A 22,883-nucleotide genomic window follows, 5' to 3' on the forward strand; every position below is an offset into this window, starting at 1 on the left:
TTAGTATGCTTGTCTGTAAATAAGCGCCTTTTTATACTAAGTTCAGTGCAACCAGTCAACAATATGAAACATAAAATATGTTTCTTTTTGTTTTTCTCCAAAGGTGTGCAATGAGAACTCGCTGTTCAAGAGTTTGTCCCGTTACCTGGTGCGCCGCAGAGACCCAGACCTCTGGGCCAGTGTGCTTTTGGAGACCAACCCCTTCAGAAGACCTCTTATTGACCAGGTACACACATATACAGGAATTGAAAGTGCTTGTTTGTTTTGTTTTATTAATTTCACATTAATATTGGGTGGAATAGTCCATTTTAAATGGATTGAATGCAATGAATTTATGATTGCCGTTCAATAATATGAGATGAGTTTGTTCCAGTACATTCTGTGTTTCATAATCTGATGAATATCTTAGTATAGTTATTCCTCCTTCTGTAAAATTCTCCATAGATAGGCTCATTAGGCTTTGTAACAGACAATCAATTAAAAGTTTAAAATAAACTTAACTTTTTTTTTTTTTTTTTTTTTTTTTTTTACAGAAAATAGTAATTTATTCAACAATTTATCAAAAAAGAAAGTAAAGACATTTATAGTTTAACAAAATATTTATATTTCAAATAAATTATGTCCTTTTGAACTTTCTATTCACCCAAGCATCCTGGAAAAAAATATTTTAAATATTTTAAACTCAAACTATAAAAATATATGTACACTACCAGTCAAAAGTAAGATTTTTAATGTTTTTTTAAAAAGTCTCTTCTGCTCGCCAAATATTTTCTATTTGAATATATTTTAAAATGTAATTTATTCCTGTGATTTTTAAAGCTGAATTTTTAGCATCAATTTTCCAGTCACATGATCCTTCAGAAATCATTCCAATACATTTTTTTCAGGTTTCTTTGGTAAATAGACAGTTCAGAAGAACAGCATTTCTCTAAAATATAAATCTTTTTAAAAAAAAATTTGATCTTTGGATCTTTTTTTTTTTTTTTTTTTTATTCATCAAAGAATCCTGAAAAAATATACTTAACTCTTTTACATATTGATAATAACAATTATAAAATTAAATGTTTCTTGAGCAGCAAATCAGCATATTAGAATGATTTCTGAAGGATCATGTGACATTGAAGACTGGAGTAATGATGCTGAAAATTTAACTCTGATCACAGGAATAAATTACATTTTAGAATATATATTTAAATAGAAAACAGTTATTTTAAATGGTAAAAATATTTCAAAATTTTACTGTTTTTTGCTGTGCTTTGGATCAAATAAATAAAGGCTTGGTGAGCAGAAGAGACTTATTAAAAAAGACATTAAACATTTTACTGTTCAAGACCTTTTGACTGGTAGTGTATACTATAACTGTGGTAAAATATTATTAAAAGGGATAGTTCACCCAAACATGAAAATTCTGTCATTAATTACTCATGTCGTTCCAAACCTGTAAGACCTTTGTTCATCTTTAGAACACAAATTAAGATATTTTATGAAACCCGAGAGTTTTCTGACCCTGCATAGACCGCAACACAGCTACCATGTTCTAAAGATGAACAGAGGTCTTACGGGTTTAGAACAACGAGTAATTAATGACAGAATTTTCATTTTTGGGTGAACTATCCCTTTAAAATCACTGGTCCCTGGTTGACCTTCCTGTATGTTTTTTGAATATTAAGTTGTTATTTGTGTCTTTAGGTGGTGCAGACAGCCCTGTCAGAGACTCAAGACCCAGAGGAGGTGTCCGTCACAGTGAAGGCCTTCATGACTGCTGACCTTCCCAATGAGCTCATTGAGCTGCTGGAAAAGATCGTCCTGGACAACTCGGTCTTTAGTGAACACAGGTGCATAAGCCCAAAAAACATTCCAACATATGAACATTTGGAACAGGCTATTTTTGTGTGTTTTCTGACTTCTACGGATATGAAATTCCTTGCCCAAACAGTCTTGCGCAATCTTTTAATTTAAGTCCAATCTTTATCTTGCTCCTAGAAACCTGCAGAACCTGCTCATCCTAACAGCCATCAAAGCGGATCGCACCCGTGTTATGGAATACATCAACCGCCTGGACAATTACGACGCTCCAGACATCGCCAACATCGCCATCAGCAGCGAACTGTTCGAGGAGGCCTTTGCTATCTTCAGGAAGTTTGATGTCAACACCTCTGCAGTGCAGGTATATGCTTTACTTTCAGTAGCTTTCACTTGTGATTTATTGAATAGCAGAGAAGCTAAGAGCTGATGTTTCCTGTCCTCCTCAGGTTCTGATTGAGCACATTGGTAATCTGGACCGGGCATATGAGTTTGCGGAGCGCTGTAATGAACCTGCTGTGTGGAGTCAGCTGGCTAAGGCTCAGCTTCAAAAGGGTCTCGTCAAAGAGTCCATTGACTCCTACATCAAAGCCGATGACCCCTCGGCCTACATGGAGGTGGTTCAGGTTGCTTCTCAGAGTGGTATGTCTACTGTTCTAGTTCTGGATAATAAATTAGTGTAATTAAGGACATTTTTTTCTGTGGTTCTGTATTCACAACTGTATTTCTTGGCTCAGGTAACTGGGAGGACCTGGTGAAGTTTCTGCAGATGGCCAGAAAGAAGGCCAGAGAGTCATACGTGGAGACAGAGCTGATCTTCGCACTGGCCAAAACAAACCGTCTCGCTGAACTGGAGGAGTTTATTAATGGACCAAATAATGCACACATCCAGCAGGTAATGTACAATTGCTTTTAATGAATTCCATATTACTTTTATGTTTTAACACCCACAAAAATTAATAAAAATGGCAAAAGCACATACAATTACCAAAAGTAATTAAAGCAAATAAATAAAGTAAAACTTTTATTACGTTTTTTTTATTAATAAATACTATAGTAGTATAGAAATACTAAAATAACACTGGTAAAAAAACAAAAAAATACTGTTATAGTAGCTTTTTATATTTTCATTTTAAGTTTTTCCTATAGTATTTATATTTTATTTTTTCAGCTTTATTATTAACCGTGCTATTTTACTATTATATATATACTATTATAGTATGTATTAAAAAACTTGAAAGATGCAGTTGAATTGTTTTTGCCATGAATATGGCCATTGCTGCTGACATGACGTTAAATCATAAATAAATAAATAAATATTTTGAAATAGCTTCTATTTTTGTATTTTCAGTTTTCTTTGGTAATTTTATATATTTGGTAATTTTATGTTGTTTTAGTCATTTTTATTCATTTGTGCTTGTGTATGTATGTTTCTATTTTTTTTTCTTTCTCAGTTTTAGTCATTTTAGTATATAAACCTAAACTTATTTCAGCTGCCAGGACAGCATTTCAAATTTTTATTCAAATTATTATTATTATTTTTATCTGAATATATACATATATATTTAAATACAATTAATAGTGTTAGTTTAGTATTGTATAGTTAGTATTATATTTTTTATTAATATTTTTAATTTGTTTTATTTATCTATTACGACATTGTTTTAGTGCCACGTTAAAGTCGAAATACTACAAAAAAAATGAAATACTATGAGAATAAAGTTGAATTACTACGACAATAAAATCAAAAATTACAGTAAAGTCGAAATACTACAAAAAAATCGAAATATTCTGAGAATAAGGTCAAAATATTATGAGAATAAGGTCGAAATAATTATGAGAATAAAGTTGAAATACTACGGGAATAAAGTCAAATAAAGTAATTAAAAAATACATATAATGTAGACTTTATTCTCAAAATATTTTTTATTCTCAAAACATTCGACTTTATTCTTGAAATATTTTAACTTTATTCTCATAATTTCAACTTTATTCTTGGAATATTTTGACTTTATTTTCATAGTATTTATACTTTATTCTTGTGGTATTTCAACTTTATTCTCGAAAAATTACAACTTTAATCTTGTAATATTATTATTATTTTATTATTATTATTATTTATTTATTTATTTTTACGTGGCACTAACGCGCTGTCATTATTTATTATTTGTTTGCCTAATTTTGTATGTTAACATTTTGAGGCAAAATTGTTAAATTATTGTAAACATTATATATTAAATGTATGGAAAATTATGCAGCTGAATTGTTTTTGCAGTGAAGTAAATAAATAAATTAAATTAAAATGAATTAGCTTTTATATTTATATTTTCAGTTTTTTTATTTTTTTTATTTTTTTTTTTTTTATTTGGTAATTGTGGGTGCTTTTGTCTATTTTTTTTGTCTATCCTTCAGTGCTTAGCCCCTGAACATATTATATAACACTGCTTTATTATTGCTCACAGGTCGGAGATCGCTGCTATGACGAGAAGATGTACGATGCAGCCAAACTTCTGTACAACAACGTCTCCAACTTCGGTCGCTTGGCTTCTACCCTGGTCCACTTAGGCGAGTATCAAGCTGCCGTGGACGGTGCCCGCAAGGCTAACAGCACTCGCACGTGGAAGGAGGTGTGCTTTGCTTGCGTGGACGGGAAAGAGTTCAGACTGGCTCAGATGTGCGGCCTTCACATCGTGGTTCACGCCGATGAACTAGAAGAACTCATCAACTACTACCAGGCAAGTTATGATCATGGTCATTCTGCAACTAACAGGTGATAAAAACAGAATTGAATTATATGGTTATAAAAAATGCTCTCTGTAGGACCGTGGCTACTTTGAGGAGCTGATCACCATGCTGGAGGCGGCGCTGGGTTTGGAGCGTGCTCACATGGGCATGTTCACAGAGCTGGCCATCCTCTACTCCAAATTCAAACCACAGAAGATGAGGGAGCACCTGGAACTCTTCTGGTCCAGAGTCAACATCCCAAAGGTACACAGCACTACTGAAGTTAATTGTTATTTCAGATGTTGGTTTGTAACACTCCTCTTTTTTTTGGTAAGTGTCCTTCGCTGAGTTCTGTTAAACAGCAGGAGTTCATTGATTTCTTCTTCCAGCGTCCCCCTTCAGCTATAATTTAATTTAAAATGTAATCTGATATTCTCCAAAGACACGATCTTGGTAGCATCATCTGCAATGCACAGATGTTACAAAGTCTGTCTTCTTCGCTTCTTGACTTCTTTTCTTTTTCTTTCTCTATCAGGTCCTGAGGGCTGCAGAGCAGGCTCACCTGTGGGCAGAACTTGTTTTCCTCTATGACAAGTATGAAGAATTTGACAACGCCATCATCACCATGATGAGCCATCCCTCAGATGCCTGGAAAGAGGGACAGTTCAAAGACATCATCACCAAGGTAAAGTGTTGAGTGCTTTTCTTTTATTTATATATAAATATACTTCCATTTGAACTTCTTTCGAGTTTAAACTCTTTATGACTTTTTACAGTGTTGATAATATTTTCTAAAACTATAACAATCAGTGTTTGCTACAGAAATAGAAATATTGGTAAAATAAAAAATTAACATGATCTAAACAATTTCTAAATATGTATTTATTTGTCCATTTGAAAGTAATTTGTTAACATCGTTATATTGACAATTATATAATTATTGTTAATTTTGTATATACACACACACACACACACACACAATCAAATATATTTATCAATATTTTAAAATTATTAGTAAAATAAAATTAAGACATCAATTTTATATATATATAAAAATTGATGTCTTAATTTTATTTTATTATGTTTATTATATATATATATATATATATATATATATATATTTAAGTATAAGTAATAATTATTAGTATAACAAAAAAAATAGCAAGACATCATTTAATAAATAATAATGATCACTATAATTATTGGTTATTATTATTATTATTATTATAAATATACAAAATAAAATTATTAATTTAAAATGAAAACAAAATAAATGAAAATGAGAAATATTCTCTAAATGAAACTACATAAAAAAAAAAAAAACTAAATTTACGCTGAAAAATGACCAAAGTACATAAAATTACCAAAACTTTAAAATGAATACTGACCATATATAAATAAATAAATACAGAATATAAATAAACTATATAATAGCATATAAACAATACTATAACAACCCCAGGAAATGAATTAAATTACAGGGATCGTGTTTCTTGTCTTGTTTAGGTGGCAAATGTGGAACTGTACTACAAAGCAATCCAGTTTTATCTGGAGTTCAAGCCCTTGTTACTGAACGACCTGCTCATAGTTCTTTCCCCAAGACTGGATCACTCGCGTGCCGTCAGCTTCTTCAGCAAGGTACAGAAAGCAACCACAAACACACTCACTTGTGCAGTAAGCATTTGAACTTCATGCTTGTTTAAATTCAGCTAAAATAACTTTTTTTTTTCATGCTTCAGGTTAAGCAGCTTCCTCTGGTCAAGCCTTATCTGCGGTCAGTACAAAACCACAACAACAAGTCTGTCAATGAAGCACTTAACAACCTCTTCATCTCAGAGGAAGACTATCAGGTACAAACAACACTGTAAAGTATTTTTCAGCAAAACAAAAAACAGTTGTGAGTAGCTTTAACACCTCATCATCTGTCCCATCCACAGGCACTCAGGACATCTATAGACGCATACGATAACTTCGACAACATCTCACTGGCCCAGCGTCTGGAGAAACACGAGCTGATTGAGTTCAGGAGAATTGCTGCTTACCTCTTTAAAGGAAACAACCGATGGAAGCAGAGCGTGGAGCTGTGCAAGAAAGACAAACTCTATAAGGTGAGGTGGATGACGCGGTTGTCTAGTCATGCTATTTGTAAATACAGTTGATCAGATTCATGACAACCACACATGTTCTTCTACCCAGGATGCCATGCAGTATGCATCTGAGTCAAAGGACATAGAGCTGGCCGAGGAGCTGCTGCAGTGGTTCCTTCTGGAAGATAAGAAGGAGTGTTTCGCTGCCTGCCTCTTCTCCTGCTATGACCTGCTCAGGCCTGACGTGGTGCTGGAGACAGCATGGAGGCACAACATCATGGACTTTTCCATGCCTTACTTCATCCAGGTGATGAGGGAATACCTCAGCAAGGTAAGGATGAGCTGCTATTCAAAAATGGGGTTCAAATGTGGGGATAGGAGTACGCTCAAAGCAATAGTTCACCCAAAAATTTCAATTCTGTCATTATTACTATTATTTTTGATGAAATCAGAGTTTCTGACCTTGTGTAGACAGCAAGGGTCCTACCACAGTCAAGGCACAGAAATGTACTAAGGAGATCAATAAGTCTATTGTATAAATAGTCCATGTGACATCAACAAAAAGACTTTATTTAACACTTTTTGTTTTCTCTGTGCACAAAAAGTATTCTCATAGTTTCATAACATTACGGTTGAACCACTAATGTCACATGGATTATTTTAACAGTGTCTCTCTACTACCTTTCTGGGCCTTGAAAGTGTCAGTTGCGTTGCTGTCTATGCAGGGTCAGAAAGCTCTCAGATTTCATCAAAAGTATCCTGATTTGTTCTGAAGATGAATAAAGGTCTTACGGATTTGGAAAAACATGAGGGTGAGTAATTAATGACAGAATTCTCATTTTTGGGTGAACTATACCTTTAAAAATACAATGATATTAATTATTTATTCCTTTAGTCAAAGGGATGACTAACATTTTAAAAACGAATTATAAATTTTAAATGTTAAACTGATTAACATCTACATACAGTAAATTATATTTGTATATTAATAGTATAACATATTGATAATTGATGCCTTTATTCATTTGAAAATAAAAACTTGAATAAAATTCATAATGTCATTTAATTTAAACAGTTATTTAACATACAGTAAATTATATTAGAATAAGTATAATTGTTATTAATTATTAGTATAGCAAAAATGAAAACATCAGTTATCAGTATATTAAAAATAAAAAGGTGAACAAATCTGGCAAATATTTTAAACATGAATTAATCTAAATATCTGTTTGTCACTTTGAAAACTTGATTTAAGTTACGCACTTAAATTATATAAATGATTAGTATAATTATTATTCAATATAATTGTTAGTATAACAAAGACATCAGTATATTTAAAACAGTCATAACTAAAGTGACTAATATTAATCAAAACATTTTAAATCTGTCAATTTAAAAAGTGATTTAAAACATTTAAACATTTAAACATTTAAAAATAGAAACTTATTAGTATAATTATTATTTTTTCCAGGTTACACCAAACAATTACAGATAGATGATTATTATTATTAAATAATTATCAATATACGTCAAATGAAAACATCAATTATCAATATATAAAGTTAAATATAAAAATAATTAAACATGAATTAAAAGCATTTTAAACATCTCTGTTGATTTTGAAAAGCGATAAATATTTTAATATTTATATTATCATTTTGATAATTATATTAGTATTCAATGATTAATAATTTTATTTTTAAGAGACAATCCTAGTCCTCAACTATGGAAGTCTTATTGTGACTTTTTATCACACAATTCTTACTTTTTTCTCAGAATTGTGATAAATAAACTGGCATTTTCGAATTCTGAGGGAGGAAAAAAAAGACTGATATGTTCTCAGAATTGCGAATTTATATCTCACAATTCAGACTTGTGCAGTTGCATGTTCTAAAGCCAGAATTGCGTGGTACAAACTCGCAATTCTGGCTTTATAACACACAATTGTGAGTTATTAAGTCTGAATTGTGAGGTACAACCTCGCAGTTCTGAGGGGAAAAAAGTATATTGCGAGATACAAACTGGCAATTCTGAGAAAAAAGTCAAAATTGTAAAGATACTGAAAAACTGAGAAAAGGCCAGAATTGAGTTTATATCACGCAGTTTTGACTTAATTGCTAGGAAAAGTGATTGTGAAAGGAAAAAGTCGCAATTATCTTTTTTTTTTTTTATTCAGTGGTGGAAATTGGCTTCCATACTCAACAGAAAAAATATATATATACAGACTAAAAACTCATCTTCTCTCATGGTTTTAGGTGGACAAGCTGGAGACCTCGGAGTCCTTGAGGAAAGAGGAGGAGCAGGCGACAGAAACTCAACCCATTGTTTATGGTAAAACAATAAAAGCAAATTGCATGAAGTGCAACTATATATATAATAAATATTAAATCAACTACTTATTAATTTTCTCAATCTCTGTCATTCCTCAGGCACACCTCAGCTCATGCTGACAGCGGGTCCCAGTGTGCCTGTTGCTCCCCCGCAGCAGCCTTACGGCTACGGGTACACAGCAGGAGCAGCAGCGCCTGGCTACCCCCAGGCTCCTCAGGCCCAGCCGGGTTTCGGTTACGGCATGTAAGGACCTCCCCGTTTCCCACCCGCCTGCCGCTTGGTTCGGTCCAGCATCCCTATAGATCTCTCTCTCCCTCAAACCTCTACCAGTCCGACTCTACTACCACTTTGTGCTCACAACGGGGGATTTGAGCAAAATATTCTTTTACTTTACCTTTTTTTTTAAAATGATCTTTTTGTTTATCGTGTTTTCTTTATACCATCATGAAGGACTTTATTTCTATATTGTCAGAGATTTCATCGAGAATTATTTTTTTCACATTCCAGATACTTACTAGATTTAATTTCCTGTCAATTTTATCTGTTAATAAAAAGGGGAATGGTGTCTACAGTGAGGAGACTTGCGGGAAGAAGCAAGTCAGCTTAATTAAAACAACAAAAAAAATCAGATTTGCACTCCGTAGTCAGAGAAAAACAACTAATGTATCATTTTTTTTGATGTGTGTGAACAACTGTTTCAGTCTGTCAGCATTTAATATTGTATATTCCAGGGAAGAAAAATAAAATCGAGATGTAATATACCACCTCCACAAACAAACACTACTCAATACAAGTAATTCAACAAGGGTGCGTAGATCTCGAAATATATATATATAAAAGGTTATGCATAAAGATGCATTCATACGGTAACTTCAAACCCTGACCTACGCCGGTTTTTCCAGTTTTCGATTTCCACTTGAAAAAAACAAACTTTTGTTGTGCAGTAACCCGTGCTCATCGTGTGGGACCATCCATTTGAAGAGGGATAATGATTAAAATATATATAAATATATATGCGGCTCTCCACACCTGTGTGTGTTTACTAACCTTACCTCTCTGTGCTGCAGTGTGTGTGTGCGTATGTGTGTATGCTGGTTGTTGTGATGTTTAGGTCACTGTACGGCACCGACGTGAGACTAGAAAGCCAGTTTATCCTGCCAGTTATTCCTAAACTCGATTTACCCTTTATTTGTAAAGAAGAGAAATCACAGTGGTTTAAGAAAGAAGATTAAACTAACTCCCTGTGTGTCCTGTACTCAGTTTTCACTGAGTTGAGATTAATCATACACATATATTGTAGTGATTTGATTGTGCACAAAGAGAATAAGATTTTTTTTCCTCCCCAGATTACCATATAAATAAAGGCTTCTTGTTTGTCAAGAAAAATCTGGTTAAACAGCTTTATTTGCCATGTATTCTTTTCCCCCAACTTAATTACCCACTGGACTGCTTTCATTCAGAAATAAAGCTTTAGGGTGGGAACTTGTGGCTTAATCAGTCGTGTAAATAAAAATAAGCCTAATTTAAGAAGCTAGTTTAACATAAATCCAGTGTTTTAAATCTAAATGTTCACACAAGCACTTCTGTGCGACTGAAAAGGAAACGCGGTGATTTTTCACACCAAAGTCGAAGATTAACAAACAAAAAAGTGATTTATTCTATTGGGTATGAGGGGGTGATTGAAATTGATTCCCAAATAACTCATTTTCTGTACATAAGACTTATAATGACAAAAAAATGTACTCATGTTTAATGATGGAACAGGTGAACTGTTTACTTAAAATAAATGGATAAACCTATAAATCAATGTGTGATTTTAACCCTTTTAATTCATCTCCACCACTCTAGTTGTATAAAAATTGGTCCCATCCAATAGTGTTATTTAATACAATTTTAAATGTCCAGTCACTTTATCAACAAGATCAGATGGTCCCGGTCCCACGCCAAGTACCGTCCGAGACCCTGGTGCAATTTGGGTTCTTCCAGCATCTTGGATTAAACTAACAGGCAATCCGACTTCTTTGGCATGGGACAGCAGTTCCAGCAGACAGTCCTCGTCTGGAGCTTTGACCACCACTTTGGGCTGACCGCAGTACTCCCACTGTTTCAGAAGCTCTGGGTTTCTGCGCTGGACCTGCTTGTAGGCGGACACGGCGGCGTGCGAGCACTGGGCCGCCACTTTACCTTTGCCCATCTTCAGGTCGTTTCGGACCACCAGGATCATTTTGAACTCTCCGCTCTCGCCCATCACGCTGGTCTCGCTGCCAGCACCGGTGCTGTTTCCTAAAGCTGCCATCATGCCGCGGGACGATCTGCCGAAACGCCCACTGAGGTGCCACCCGAGGCAGAGCCCACAGCCTACACCTGCCAGTATACCCAAAGCGACCGGCCCATACAGAGAATCCATCCTTGTATCTGATGATAAAGACATTTATAATGTTACAAAAGATTTCTATTTCAGATAAATGCTGGTCAGAATCAGAATATTAGAATGATTTCTGAAGGATCATGTGACTGGAGTAATGATGCTAAAAATCACAGGTGAAATCAGAAATAAATTACATTTTAAAATATATTCAAATAGAAAACTCCTATTTTAAATTGTACTATCTTTGCTGTACTTCTGATCAAAAAAAAAACTGGCTTGGTGAGGAGAAGAGACTACATTAAAAATCTTACTGTTCAAAAACTTTTGACTGGTAGTGTATCAATTTGTATAAATTAATAGTTTTATAATCGTAATTACATAATATGATTTTCAAAAACTGAAGTGACCTTTCTTTTTGTTAGAATATGTATAACTGAATATTTTAACTATTTGCAAAAGCTAAATAATCAAAGTCTACTGATTAATCAGCGAAATAATCGATAATTAGTCAATTAATCGATCATCAAAATAATCGTTTGTTGCAGCACTACTTTAAATTAATTATAATTGATGATAAAGACATTTATAATGTTACAAAATATTTCTATTTTCGATAAATGCTGTTCTTCTGAATACAATAACAATAATAATAATAATAAATATTTTTTGATCAGCAAATTAGAATATTAATGATTTCTGAAGGATCATGTGACTGAAGTAATGATGCTAAAAAATAAGCTTTGAAATCACAGGAATAAGATATATATTTTTAAATAGAAAAATTATTTCATAATGTTACTGTTTTTGCTGTAGTTTGGATCAAATAAATGCATGTTTGGTGAGCAGAAGAGACTTCTTTAAAAACATTAAAAATCTTACTGTTCAAAAACTTTTGACTAGTATTAAATGACTCAAAGCTCTGTGTGTGTATGAATTAACATATTAATTTACTATGTTTATATTAGTAACTGTTACTATAGTATTTAACCACAGGAAACTGTGGTTACAACTTGTTTACATTCATGTAAATAAAAATATGCTAATACTCACGTCTGACTTAAAAGCTAGTTTGACATAAAAATCCAGTGTTTTAAATCTAAACGCTCTCAGAAATTATCATATTAACATCGCTGTCCAATTAAAAAGATAAAACGAGCATATATACTTAAACTAAAAGATACTATGAAAACGCCGTGTGGAAGAAATCTGATGTTTATTAGCTAACGTTTCTATATTAGAAACAATAACGGTTAACGTTACTATAGTATTTTAGATTAAACACTGATACCTGCTGTATGGGTACAAAATTAAATAAGCAATAATATTTGTGCTATTAATAATCTATAAAACGATTACTCTCTGCACACGCTTTACATTCGGCAATGCTGTCAGTCTAGCCGGTTGGGTTAAGTCTAATTAAAACGTGTTCGAGGTTTTATTAACTACACTAACCGGTGCTGGTGAGAATATTAAGTATAAATATGTTCATGAACATTTGATATAAGACTCACCAGCAATCAAAATGATTCAGCAACCTGAATTTTCCTGCAAACTCCACGAGCCGCTTCTAGCAAGGCGACGCTGAATGATGACGTCATACGTTTAAAGCAACCGCCAAAAAAACGAGAAATATTCCTCAAAAATCGAGCCAGGTTTCTATAATGTGTATTTTATCCTTATGAATTCATGTTTAGCGTGTTCATCTTCCTTTTACATCTTCATGGACTTTATTCTGACTTATTTCGTTAGGAAAGTGTTTGAAGCAATCGCCAAAAAAACGAGAAATATTCCTCTAAAATCGAGCCAGGTTTCTATAATGTGTATTTTATCCATATGAATGAATGTTTTAGTGTGTTCACCTTCCTTTTACACCTTCATGGACTTTATTCTGACTTATTTAGTTAGGAAAGTGTTTAAAGCAACTGCTAAAAAACGAGAAATGTTTTTTAAATCGTGTCAGGTTTCTAAAGTGTGTATTTTATCTTGAAATGAACGTTCCAGTGTGTTCACCTTCCTTTTACACCTTCAGGAACTTAATTCTGAAATATTTAGGAGAGGAAGTGTCTACCATCTCACTAGGCACTGAAAAGGTGCTGTTGATTTTTTTGGCTAATGATGCTCATTGCATTTGTTCATTACATCTCAAAATCTAGCAAACTTCCATCCTAGACCACATTTTGTGTGGTTGAGGGTTAGGACACAGCTACACGGTTCATTCATAAGCAGGTGCATGTAGTGACAGCACCCTGTTTACTCCTACAATTAAGGCCCAAACTCTTATCTAGGTAGGCTACTTTTAATTCTTTACTCTTTTGAACCCCAGAGGCCCAGCCTAATTTAAGACAGTGTAAAGAAGCTTTGAAACCAGACACTGTGCTTTTCGGGCCTGGCCTCTCATGGTTTTACACCCTTAGTTTACCCCTGGGAGAGCAGGTGTGCTGTGGATTGTGTAAGACCTAAACTACTGACAAAATGTTCTTGATTCTGACATTCAAGATTGTCTTACCTGCTTGTTCTTTTTTTGTTGATCCAGGCTGCTGTTCATCTGCTGCTTTGAAGGTTATTCATCCCCGGTGAAGGACGTAAAATCGGTAATCATAAAGAGCACAAAAATGAATGCAGTTAAATTACAAATCTACATTACGTAATGTTATGTTAAGCATGCATTTCAAAAGCAGAGCTTGTGCAGGTTGTTAGATCTGACATTTTCCCTGATGTCTTTGTGTTGCTGCGCAGTGAAACTGGAGAAGTGAGAACAAGTACTGAACGTTTTGACAAACAAAAGATAGAGAGATGTGAAAAGATTGAGTTCAGGATAAAACCGGCATCAAAGTGTTTTCACAGCAACGCAGAGTACTTTCCGCATTGACACTACTCTTAAAACTTTTTTGTATGCCTGTTGTCAAAACTCTGCAGTACTTGGGGTTATTTTTGGTACATTTGTGGTGGGCCTCAGGGTTTTTTGTGTGGTTGGTAACTGGAATGAGAGTCTTTATATAGACTGTCATGCCACTGGCCTATTTAGTGAATGTGAGACCTCACTAGAGTATCGTTAAGTGCACAAATACTCATCCTTCCTGTGAGTTTATCACATGCAGTCTTAAAGGGATAATTCAACTGATAATGAAAGAGGTCATTTCAAATGACCTTCTTTCTTCTGTAGAAAGTTTAGCATGATCTCAGAGAAGATGTCTACTTTTATTGTATGGAAAAGTCCTTTTGTGTTCCACATTCATATTTAGAATGACATGGGAATAACAGACTATTCATTTTTAGGTGAACTATCATTGCGATTCCAGATTGGACTCATTATGAAAATGAACCATGATTTGTTGGTTTTAGCTTTCTGTAATGTGGTTTGCATTCTTGCCTTGGCATCCATGATGTTTCTGGCAATGCAGATGGTTGTATCACTGGGTCATACACAGGAACGATTGGGTTACAGTAATCTGCACAACAGCACAGAACTGCAGTCGCCAAAATGATCAGAGACAGAGAAGAGAGAAAACAGACCAGAATGTGAAAGCAGACTCTGTTTCGCTCTTTTCCCCCTCTCTGTCTTCCTCTGAGTGGGTTTTAAGAAATTTTAAACATTGTGATTATGTCCCACAGGTGCATGATTGTCTATAATGGGATTGCTGAAAATGGGACAGATTTGAAGTTTCCTTGAAGAAGAGTGGGACTTTGGGACCAGCACAATCATAGCTCTGGAAAGACAGGTCAGTCCTGCAGGCTTCCTTCTAATGTACTCGTTCACCTTACTAGAACAGAAATGTGCACACCTAATGCTTAAAGGCAATTTTCAGATATAAATACATTATATTATTGCATCCCAGGGTTATTATTATTATTATAGTTAACTAAAACTAAAACCATAAAAACATTGTTAGTTAGAATAAAACAAACTTACACTGAAATAAAAACAAGTTAAAGCGAAAAATAAAATAAAGTGAAAATTCTGTCATTAATTACTCACCCTCATGTCGATTATTCATCTTCAGAACAGAAATTAAAGCTTTCTGATCCTGCATAGACAGCAACACAACTGAAACATTCCCAGGCCCAAAAACGTGGTTCAGATGGATTATTTTAATTATGTCCTTACTACATTTCTGAGCCTGGGAATGTTTCAGTTGCGTTGCTGTCCATACAGGGTCAGAAGGCTATTGGTTTCAACTTAATTTGTGTTCCGAAGATAAACAAACATTTTATGGGTTTGGAACGACATGAGGGTGAGTAATTAATGACAGAATTCTCATTTTTGTGTGAACTATCCCTTTAAAAACTTGCCAACATTTCTCATTTGCATTTAATTTGAGTTCTAAAATAAACTAAAACTGGAATAAATATATATATGTATATGTATATTTGACATAGACACAACCAAATTACTAACACTTTAACTAAAATGAAAATGAAAAATGGAAAACTGAAATAAAAGTATCTCAGTGATACTAAAATAACACTGCCGGATCCTGCAGATTTACATTTATCAACACTCTTGCTGACCATGCTGAGTCTTGGCAAGCACTGTATTTGAGTAGGAGCTCTATTGTGTCTAAACTTGATTTTGAATGTGGTACAACTACAGGCAATTCAAATGAAATTTCTGTATGGAATTTTATATGAATGTAAGATTTTTTTAAGTCTCTTATGCTTGCCAAAGCTGCAGTTATTTGGTCAAAAATACAGTAATGTAGCAGTAATATTGTGAAATATTATTACAATTTAAAATAACTTTTCTATTTTAATATGTTTTAAAATGTAATTTATTTCTGTGATGGCAAAACTGAATTTTCAGCAGTCATTAGTCCAGTGACATGATCCTTCAGAAATCATTCTAATATACTATGCTATATTTTTAATTTTTATTTTAATTAGAAATGACACAGATGTCTCCCATAAGATAATAAGATGATGTACAAGAGGCATCATTGTGGAAAAAATGATTACTCATCTTTTATTTACATTTGAACAAAAAGTGACATGTCCAAAATTATTCATAGCCTTCTCAATAATCAATAGAAAAGCCTTTATTGGCTATTACAGCAATAAAAACGCTTCCTATAATTGCTGACCAGCTTTTTGCATGTCTCCACTGGTATTTTTGCCCATTCATCTTTAGTGATGAGTTTCAACTCTTTCAGGTTGGAGGGTCTCCTTGCCATTACCCTGATCTTTTGCTCCCTCCACAGATTCTCAATTGGATTTAAGTCAGGACTCTGACTGGGCCACTGCAAAACGTTAATGTTTTTGTCTGCTTTCTTCACCACTTTTGCTGTGTGCTGAAATGTCCACTGGTTGCCCAAAGCCAAGTTTCTCTGCTGACTGCCTGATGTTGTTGTTGAGAATTTTGATGTATTGCTCTTTTTTCATGGTGCCGTTTACTGTGATTAGGTTCTCTGGTCCACCGGCTGAAAAACAACCCCAAAACATTAGGTTCCCACCACCATGTTTGACAGTGGGGATGGTGTTCTTAGGGTTGAAGGCTTCTCCTTTTTTATGCTAAATGAAGGCTACATCATTGTGGCCAAACAATTCAATTTTTGTTTCATCTGACCATAAAACAGAAGACCAGAAGTCTTCTTCTTTGTCCAGATGAGCATTTGCAAAGGCCAAACTGGCTTTTGTGTGCCTTATCTAGAGAAGTGGTGTCCTCCTTGGTCTGCGTCTGTGGAACCCAGTGGTGTGCAGTGTCCGTTGGACTGTCTGCCTTGAGATGTTGCCACCAGCAGAGCCCAGATTCATCAGGATGGCCTTGGTGGTGATCCTTGGATTCTTTTTTACCTCTCTCACTATCCTCCTGGCCAGCACATGTGTCACTTTTGGCTTCCGACCACGTCCTCTGAGATTTTTCACAGTGCGGAACGTTTTGTATTTTTTAATAATAATGTGCACTGTAGCCACTGGAACTTCAAAACATTTAGATATGGTCTTACAGCCCTTTCCTGAATTGTGAGCAGCCACAATGCACAGCCGCAGGTGCTCAGTGAGCTCCTTTGTCTTAGCCATGACTGCCCACAAACCAACAGCAGAGAGCTTCTGTTTTTCACCTGTTGAGTTGATTAAAACAGTAGTTCTCAATGAATCAGGGTAATTAGGATGCTTTAGAACAGCTTGGACTATTTGGAATGGTATAGAACTTTGGATTTTCCCATAGACTGTGACAGTTTGCAAAGGGATGAATAATTTTGGACATGCCACTTTTTGTTCAAATGTAAATAAAAGCTGAGGAATATTTTTTTCCACAATGATGCCTCTTGTACATCGGCTTTTTATCTTTTGTGAGAAGCCTGTGTCATTTCTGGTCAAAAAAAAAAAAAACTTGCTGGTTGAATAAAAGTCAGAATTTGCCAGGGGTATGAATAATTTCGGGCTTGACTTTACTTGTATGTGTCAAACTGCCATCTTTGCAAGTATCCTCATAAACACAGTAATTGAGGTCTTAAGTAAAAGAAAACACATGTGTAACAGTATATTGGATTTGGGCAGTTCTTAAAGTCACAGTAGTCTAATATTCCCGCTGTCTGTCATTCATGTTAATCAAACAACAAAAGAGAAAATCTCTCACTGCTCTAGACTAAATCACTTTTGTAATTTTATATTTAATTTACACAGTGAAGAATATGCTATGATTTTATACATTTGATTACTTTATACAATATATGTAGCATTTCTTATTTACTTGTTCTAATGTAGTTTTTTTGTTTTATTGCTTGTAATTCGTTTTTTTAATTTAATGAAATTTATTAAATTTCTATGGAATCAAAAATTTGGATATCATAAAGACCTTATTTAAAGCAAAAATAACTATATCTTGATACATATCGTTAGCATGAAATAAAATTACTTGTGATTATAAGATTTTGGTCACATCGACCATGAAAAGCAGTAGAAACAACTGGATAAGAAGATGTGCTGTGGAAGAGGCCAGTCCTCCCACTGAGAGGACACTCATATATGTTGATAAAGAAATAGGAAAAATTCTCAAAATTAAATCTAAATCCATTAGACAGAAAAACTGCTTGATTCTTTCAGCCTTAAATCACCATTAACAGTGTCATTTACATCTCAAAGCCTCGTCATAATCCAATAAAAGCACTCACAGCGGTTCTTGCAAATTAAGACTGACATCTAACTGCAAGTTGGAGTCTTTGCCAAGTTAGTCTGGGTTTATTAAAACCCCCTGAGATTATTTTAATAGATTTTGTTTCAGTTCTGTAGAAGAGGCTTGAAAAGGCTTAGGTGAGTAAGGCTGTTCTTGCGAAACAGCCGCGGGTATGTAATACCAGTAGTTAAACACTTAGAACCGGGGGCCTCAGCGCGGTTTCCTCCCACACAGCTGAATGTGATAGAGTGTGCGCTCTACGTGCACTTCAAGAGCACATACTGTTCAAGAAGGCCACTTTGTTTATGTAGTGTGATGCACATGACAAATTTGTAAATATTGTATTGTATGTACTGTATATATTAGATAATACAGAAGCTCGCTTCTTTCAGCCTACCGTCTTCTTACTGACTGACTGGTTTTTGCTCAGGCGCTGATAATGTGCAGCTTTAATTGTGCTTTAACTGGCACGTTTACATGGAAAAACACATCTTTCATGTAGAGAAATTCAAGTCATCTCTCAGCATGTGTGGGAGTGTTTAATAAGGCGAACCGCTCTGACTCGTAAGACTGACGTGGAAATGATTCTAATATGACTAAGTCTGACATTCCCGGACCAGGCGTCTGACTTTGGCTTTTCCAACACTGCTGCGCTCAATTGACGCAAATCACTGCTGCAAAATAGGCCAACGGATGCTCCACTCCCCTGAGCAAGTCCCCATTTGTTCACAGCATATTTTTAATATGAGAAGAAACGGGATAGTAGTTCTAGAGTAAAACAGCGTCATCGTTGCCATAAAAACATAGTTCACCCAAAAATGAAAATGTGCTGAAAATTCACTCATGCCATCCATGTAGGAGTTTGTTTCTTCAACAAAAAGGAATTTGAGAAATTTAGCATCACGTCACTTGCTCACCAGTGGATCCTTTGCAGTAAATGGGTGCCATCAGAATGGAGTCCAAACTTCACAAGTAATCCACAAGACTCCAGTCCATCAATTAACATCTTGTAAAGTGAAAAGCTGCATGTTTGTTAGAAACAAATCCATCATTAAGGTGTTTTAACTTTAAACCATTGCTAAAATATCCACAATATTGCTTTCTTCAGTGCAAAGGTTGGATTGGTTGGTCGATTCTGATGTGAGGGAACAACAGGAAATGATGTTAATTCATGAACTGGAGTCATGTGGGTTACTTGTGCATTATTGTGATACTTTTATCAGCTGTTTGGACACTTATTCTGATGGCACCCATTCAATTTGCAGTTGATGTGATGCTAAATTTCTCCAAATCTGTTCTCATTAGGAAATAAATTCATCTACAGTTGAGTTCAAAAGTTTACATACACCTTGCAGAATCTGCAAGAGGAATCATACAAGATGCATGTTATTTTTTTATTTAGTAAAAGATGTTTACATATAGTCCACAAGAGAAAATAATAGTTGAATTTATGAAAATGACCCTGTTTAAAAGTTTACATACACTTTGTTGTTACCTGAATGATCCACAGCTGTTTTTTTGTTTAGTGATAGTTTTTCATGAGTCCCTTATTTGTCCTGAACAGTCCTGCTTTTCTTCAGAAAAATCCTTCAGTTCCCACATTTTTTTGGTTTTTCAGCATTTTTGTGTATTTGAACCCTTTTTAACAATGACTGTATGAGATTTTTTCACACTGAGGACAACTGAGGGAGTCATATACAACTATTACAGAAGGTTCAAACGCTCACTGATACTCCAGAAGGTTTAAAACAATGCATTGGGAGCCAGGGGTGTAAACTTTTGAACAGAATGCAAATGTGTGTGTGTATTTTATTTTATTTTATTTTATTTTATTTTATTTTATTTTATTTTATTTTATTTTATTTTATTTTATTTTATTTTATTTTATTGTATTGTATTGTATTGTATTGTATTGTATTGTATTGTATTGATTTTTTGTCCTCAGTGTGAAAAGATAGATCTCAAAATCATACAGTTATTGTTGGAAAGGATTAAAGTAGGATTTTTCTGAAACACAGCAGGCATATTAACTGTTCACGACAAACAAGGGACTTGTGAACAACTATCACCGAAAAAAAACAGTTGTAAGTAATTCAGGTAATAACACAGTATTAAGAATCAAAATGTATGTAAACTTTTGAACAGGGTCATTTTTATAAATTTAATTATTATTTTCTTTTGCGGACTACATGTAAACCACTTTATGTGAAATATCTTATTCAAGTCAGTACTAAATAAAATAATAAAAAATAACATGGATTTTGTATTATCCCTAACATTTTGCAGATTCGGCAAGGTGTATGTAAACCTTTGACCTCAACTGTACATCTTGGATGGCTTGAGTAAATTTCCAGGCACATTTTCATTTTTGGGTGATCTGTTCCTTTAAAAAACTTTTCACTGGTAACCTAATTTAGGTGTTACCACATGAAGCACATTTGTTGATGTCCAGACAAGCCATTTTTGACAGTGTAGCCTCTTTTACAATGTAGTTACTTAGTCCTAGTCTGTTTCTGACTCAAGATTTCAGTTTAGTTTGCTTTGCTGCTGTTGCATATTAGCAAATCATCAGTTTATTTAATTGTGTACATGGGGTCAAATTGTGGCCTTGTTTCCTCCTCATCCTCCTTGCTGCTGTCTTCATGCAGCCAGCACATTAGAAGGTGAAGCTGAGCCTGCTGTTATGTAACAATTATGAAATCTTTCTATCTATTTTTAGACTCCAATATTGTCAGGTCTTTGAAACTATGATGAGCTGGTTATGATCTTGGATCGCTTTGTGCATTGATTTGATTGCATTAGAACTCTAATTTACAGCACTGTTATTTTAAAGATTTATTGTAGGTTTTTTGTTTGCAAATGTGGTTGCGTAATACCACCTCTAGCTCAGCACAAAAACATGCCTTGACATCTCCATCTCTTCACGACAACAAGCTCTCATTATTGCTAAACCTAACACCAGTGATTTATGAACGATGATTCTGCAGATTTTATATCAGACTTATATAAACAGTTTCTACCTGCATCTTGTAAAAAATCACATTAAAAAAAACATAAATCAAATACTTAAAGGGATATTCTATTCTACTTATTCTACATATTGTCAAATCTTTCCAAACCTGGATAACTTTCTTTCCATTTTTGTCCATATAATGGAAGTCAGCAGAGTCCTTATCTTCATATTTTAAAAATATATTTTGTGTTTCACAGAAGACATTCATACAGGTTTGGAGCAACACATTTTGGACAGACTATCTCTTTAAATCCAAATTCATTTGTGACCAACAACCTTAGCCCAGCTGTGACCTAAACTGTTACATCTAAACCAAATCTTCACCAAATTCCTAATGTACATGCTGTGCTTAATCTCATTCATTTATTCTAGCTATTAAAGCAAGTCAGCATGCTTTAATAATGGCATTGAAAGGGCTACACTGATAAAGTATGTGTCGTATGACGCAAGGAATGAGGTCATTTACTGTTTACTTTCCTGGAATTCCAGTGATGCAGATCTCGAGCCCTCTTCCAGAAACCCTTCAATGCTTCCATAATAACCTAAACCCGCAAGTTTCACAGCAAAACAGCCTGCCCTTTTCACCAACGGGATGAAGTGACCCAGAGGAACATTGTACAACTCAGATCATCCTCTTTCATAGCCATAGATTCGCCTCAGATGTTTTTCTTAAAATTCCTCAAGAGCAATAAAATAGACACAAGCTATGCGAAATTGTTGACATGCCATAAAAACGTAGAGCTATAAAATAAACGTGAATCATGTCTGTTCAAGGAAAGATCTTGGTAGAATATACACTACCAGTCAAAAGTTTTTGAACAGTAAATTTTTTATGTTTTCAAAGTCTCTTCTGCTCACCAGGCTTGCATTTATTTGATCCAAAATACAGCAAAAACAGTAAAATTTTAAAATATTTTTACTATTTAAAATAACTTTTCTATTCGAATATATTTCAAAATGTAATTTATTCCTGTGATCAGTGTTGGGGATATTGCATTACAAGTAATGCGAGTTACGTAATCAGATTACTTTTTTCAAATAACTAAGTAACGCATTACTTTTTAATTTCAATTATTTTTTTTCAAATAAGTAACGCTAGTTACTTTGTTTTTCCATTTATTGACTCCCAAGTATCCTGTCCCCATGTTGAGAGAAATCGTAAGTATAGAGGCATTGTGTGCGCTGTGTAAACATGATGTTACTGTATTTCTAGACTAAATGTGAACATGCATTAATTCATCTTATTCGCAAAAAAACAGATTCAGTATTCATCAAAATGAATTAAAACAGTGAAATGCACCGCAGCATATGGCACAAACCTGCAATAATTAAATATATTAAATAACACAAATGTATTTAATTCTATTTTACTTGCGTGTGTCTTTGCTGCTGACCTTTGATGATCCATTTCAACCATACTAATAAGCAAAAATGACTTTAGAGATTTGT

At 34.3% G+C, this 22,883-nt stretch overlaps 2 protein-coding genes across 2 annotated transcripts in view; one reads left to right on the forward strand and one right to left on the reverse strand.

Annotated features, from left to right (window-relative positions):
- cltca (clathrin, heavy chain a (Hc)) overlaps positions 1–9,706 on the forward strand; it is a 51,148-nt gene extending 41,442 nt beyond the window's left edge. Inside the window, exons 18-31 of the mRNA XM_073830151.1 lie at positions 104–226; positions 1,690–1,835; positions 1,984–2,167; positions 2,253–2,445; positions 2,541–2,698; positions 4,266–4,538; positions 4,624–4,791; positions 5,063–5,212; positions 6,034–6,165; positions 6,267–6,377; positions 6,465–6,635; positions 6,724–6,945; positions 8,870–8,945; positions 9,044–9,706. Coding sequence (XP_073686252.1) covers positions 104–226; positions 1,690–1,835; positions 1,984–2,167; positions 2,253–2,445; positions 2,541–2,698; positions 4,266–4,538; positions 4,624–4,791; positions 5,063–5,212; positions 6,034–6,165; positions 6,267–6,377; positions 6,465–6,635; positions 6,724–6,945; positions 8,870–8,945; positions 9,044–9,192 — 2,256 coding nt within the window. The 3' untranslated portion in view covers positions 9,193–9,706. The remainder of the gene's footprint in view (positions 1–103; positions 227–1,689; positions 1,836–1,983; positions 2,168–2,252; positions 2,446–2,540; positions 2,699–4,265; positions 4,539–4,623; positions 4,792–5,062; positions 5,213–6,033; positions 6,166–6,266; positions 6,378–6,464; positions 6,636–6,723; positions 6,946–8,869; positions 8,946–9,043) is intronic.
- A 977-nt stretch (positions 9,707–10,683) lies between these two features.
- Positions 10,684–12,906, reverse strand: ptrh2 (peptidyl-tRNA hydrolase 2). Its single transcript, XM_073830152.1, has 2 exons — positions 12,825–12,906; positions 10,684–11,360 (listed from the first exon to the last, which is right to left on the reverse strand). Exon 2 carries the CDS (start codon positions 11,350–11,352, stop codon positions 10,828–10,830), a length of 525 nt encoding a protein of 174 aa, XP_073686253.1. The 5' UTR covers positions 11,353–11,360; positions 12,825–12,906; the 3' UTR covers positions 10,684–10,827.
- Between the last annotated feature and the right edge of the window lie 9,977 nt (positions 12,907–22,883).

The sequence above is a fragment of the Garra rufa genome, chromosome 23 (genome assembly GCF_049309525.1).
Source record: "Garra rufa chromosome 23, GarRuf1.0, whole genome shotgun sequence".
Classification (NCBI taxonomy): Eukaryota; Metazoa; Chordata; class Actinopteri; order Cypriniformes; family Cyprinidae; genus Garra; species Garra rufa.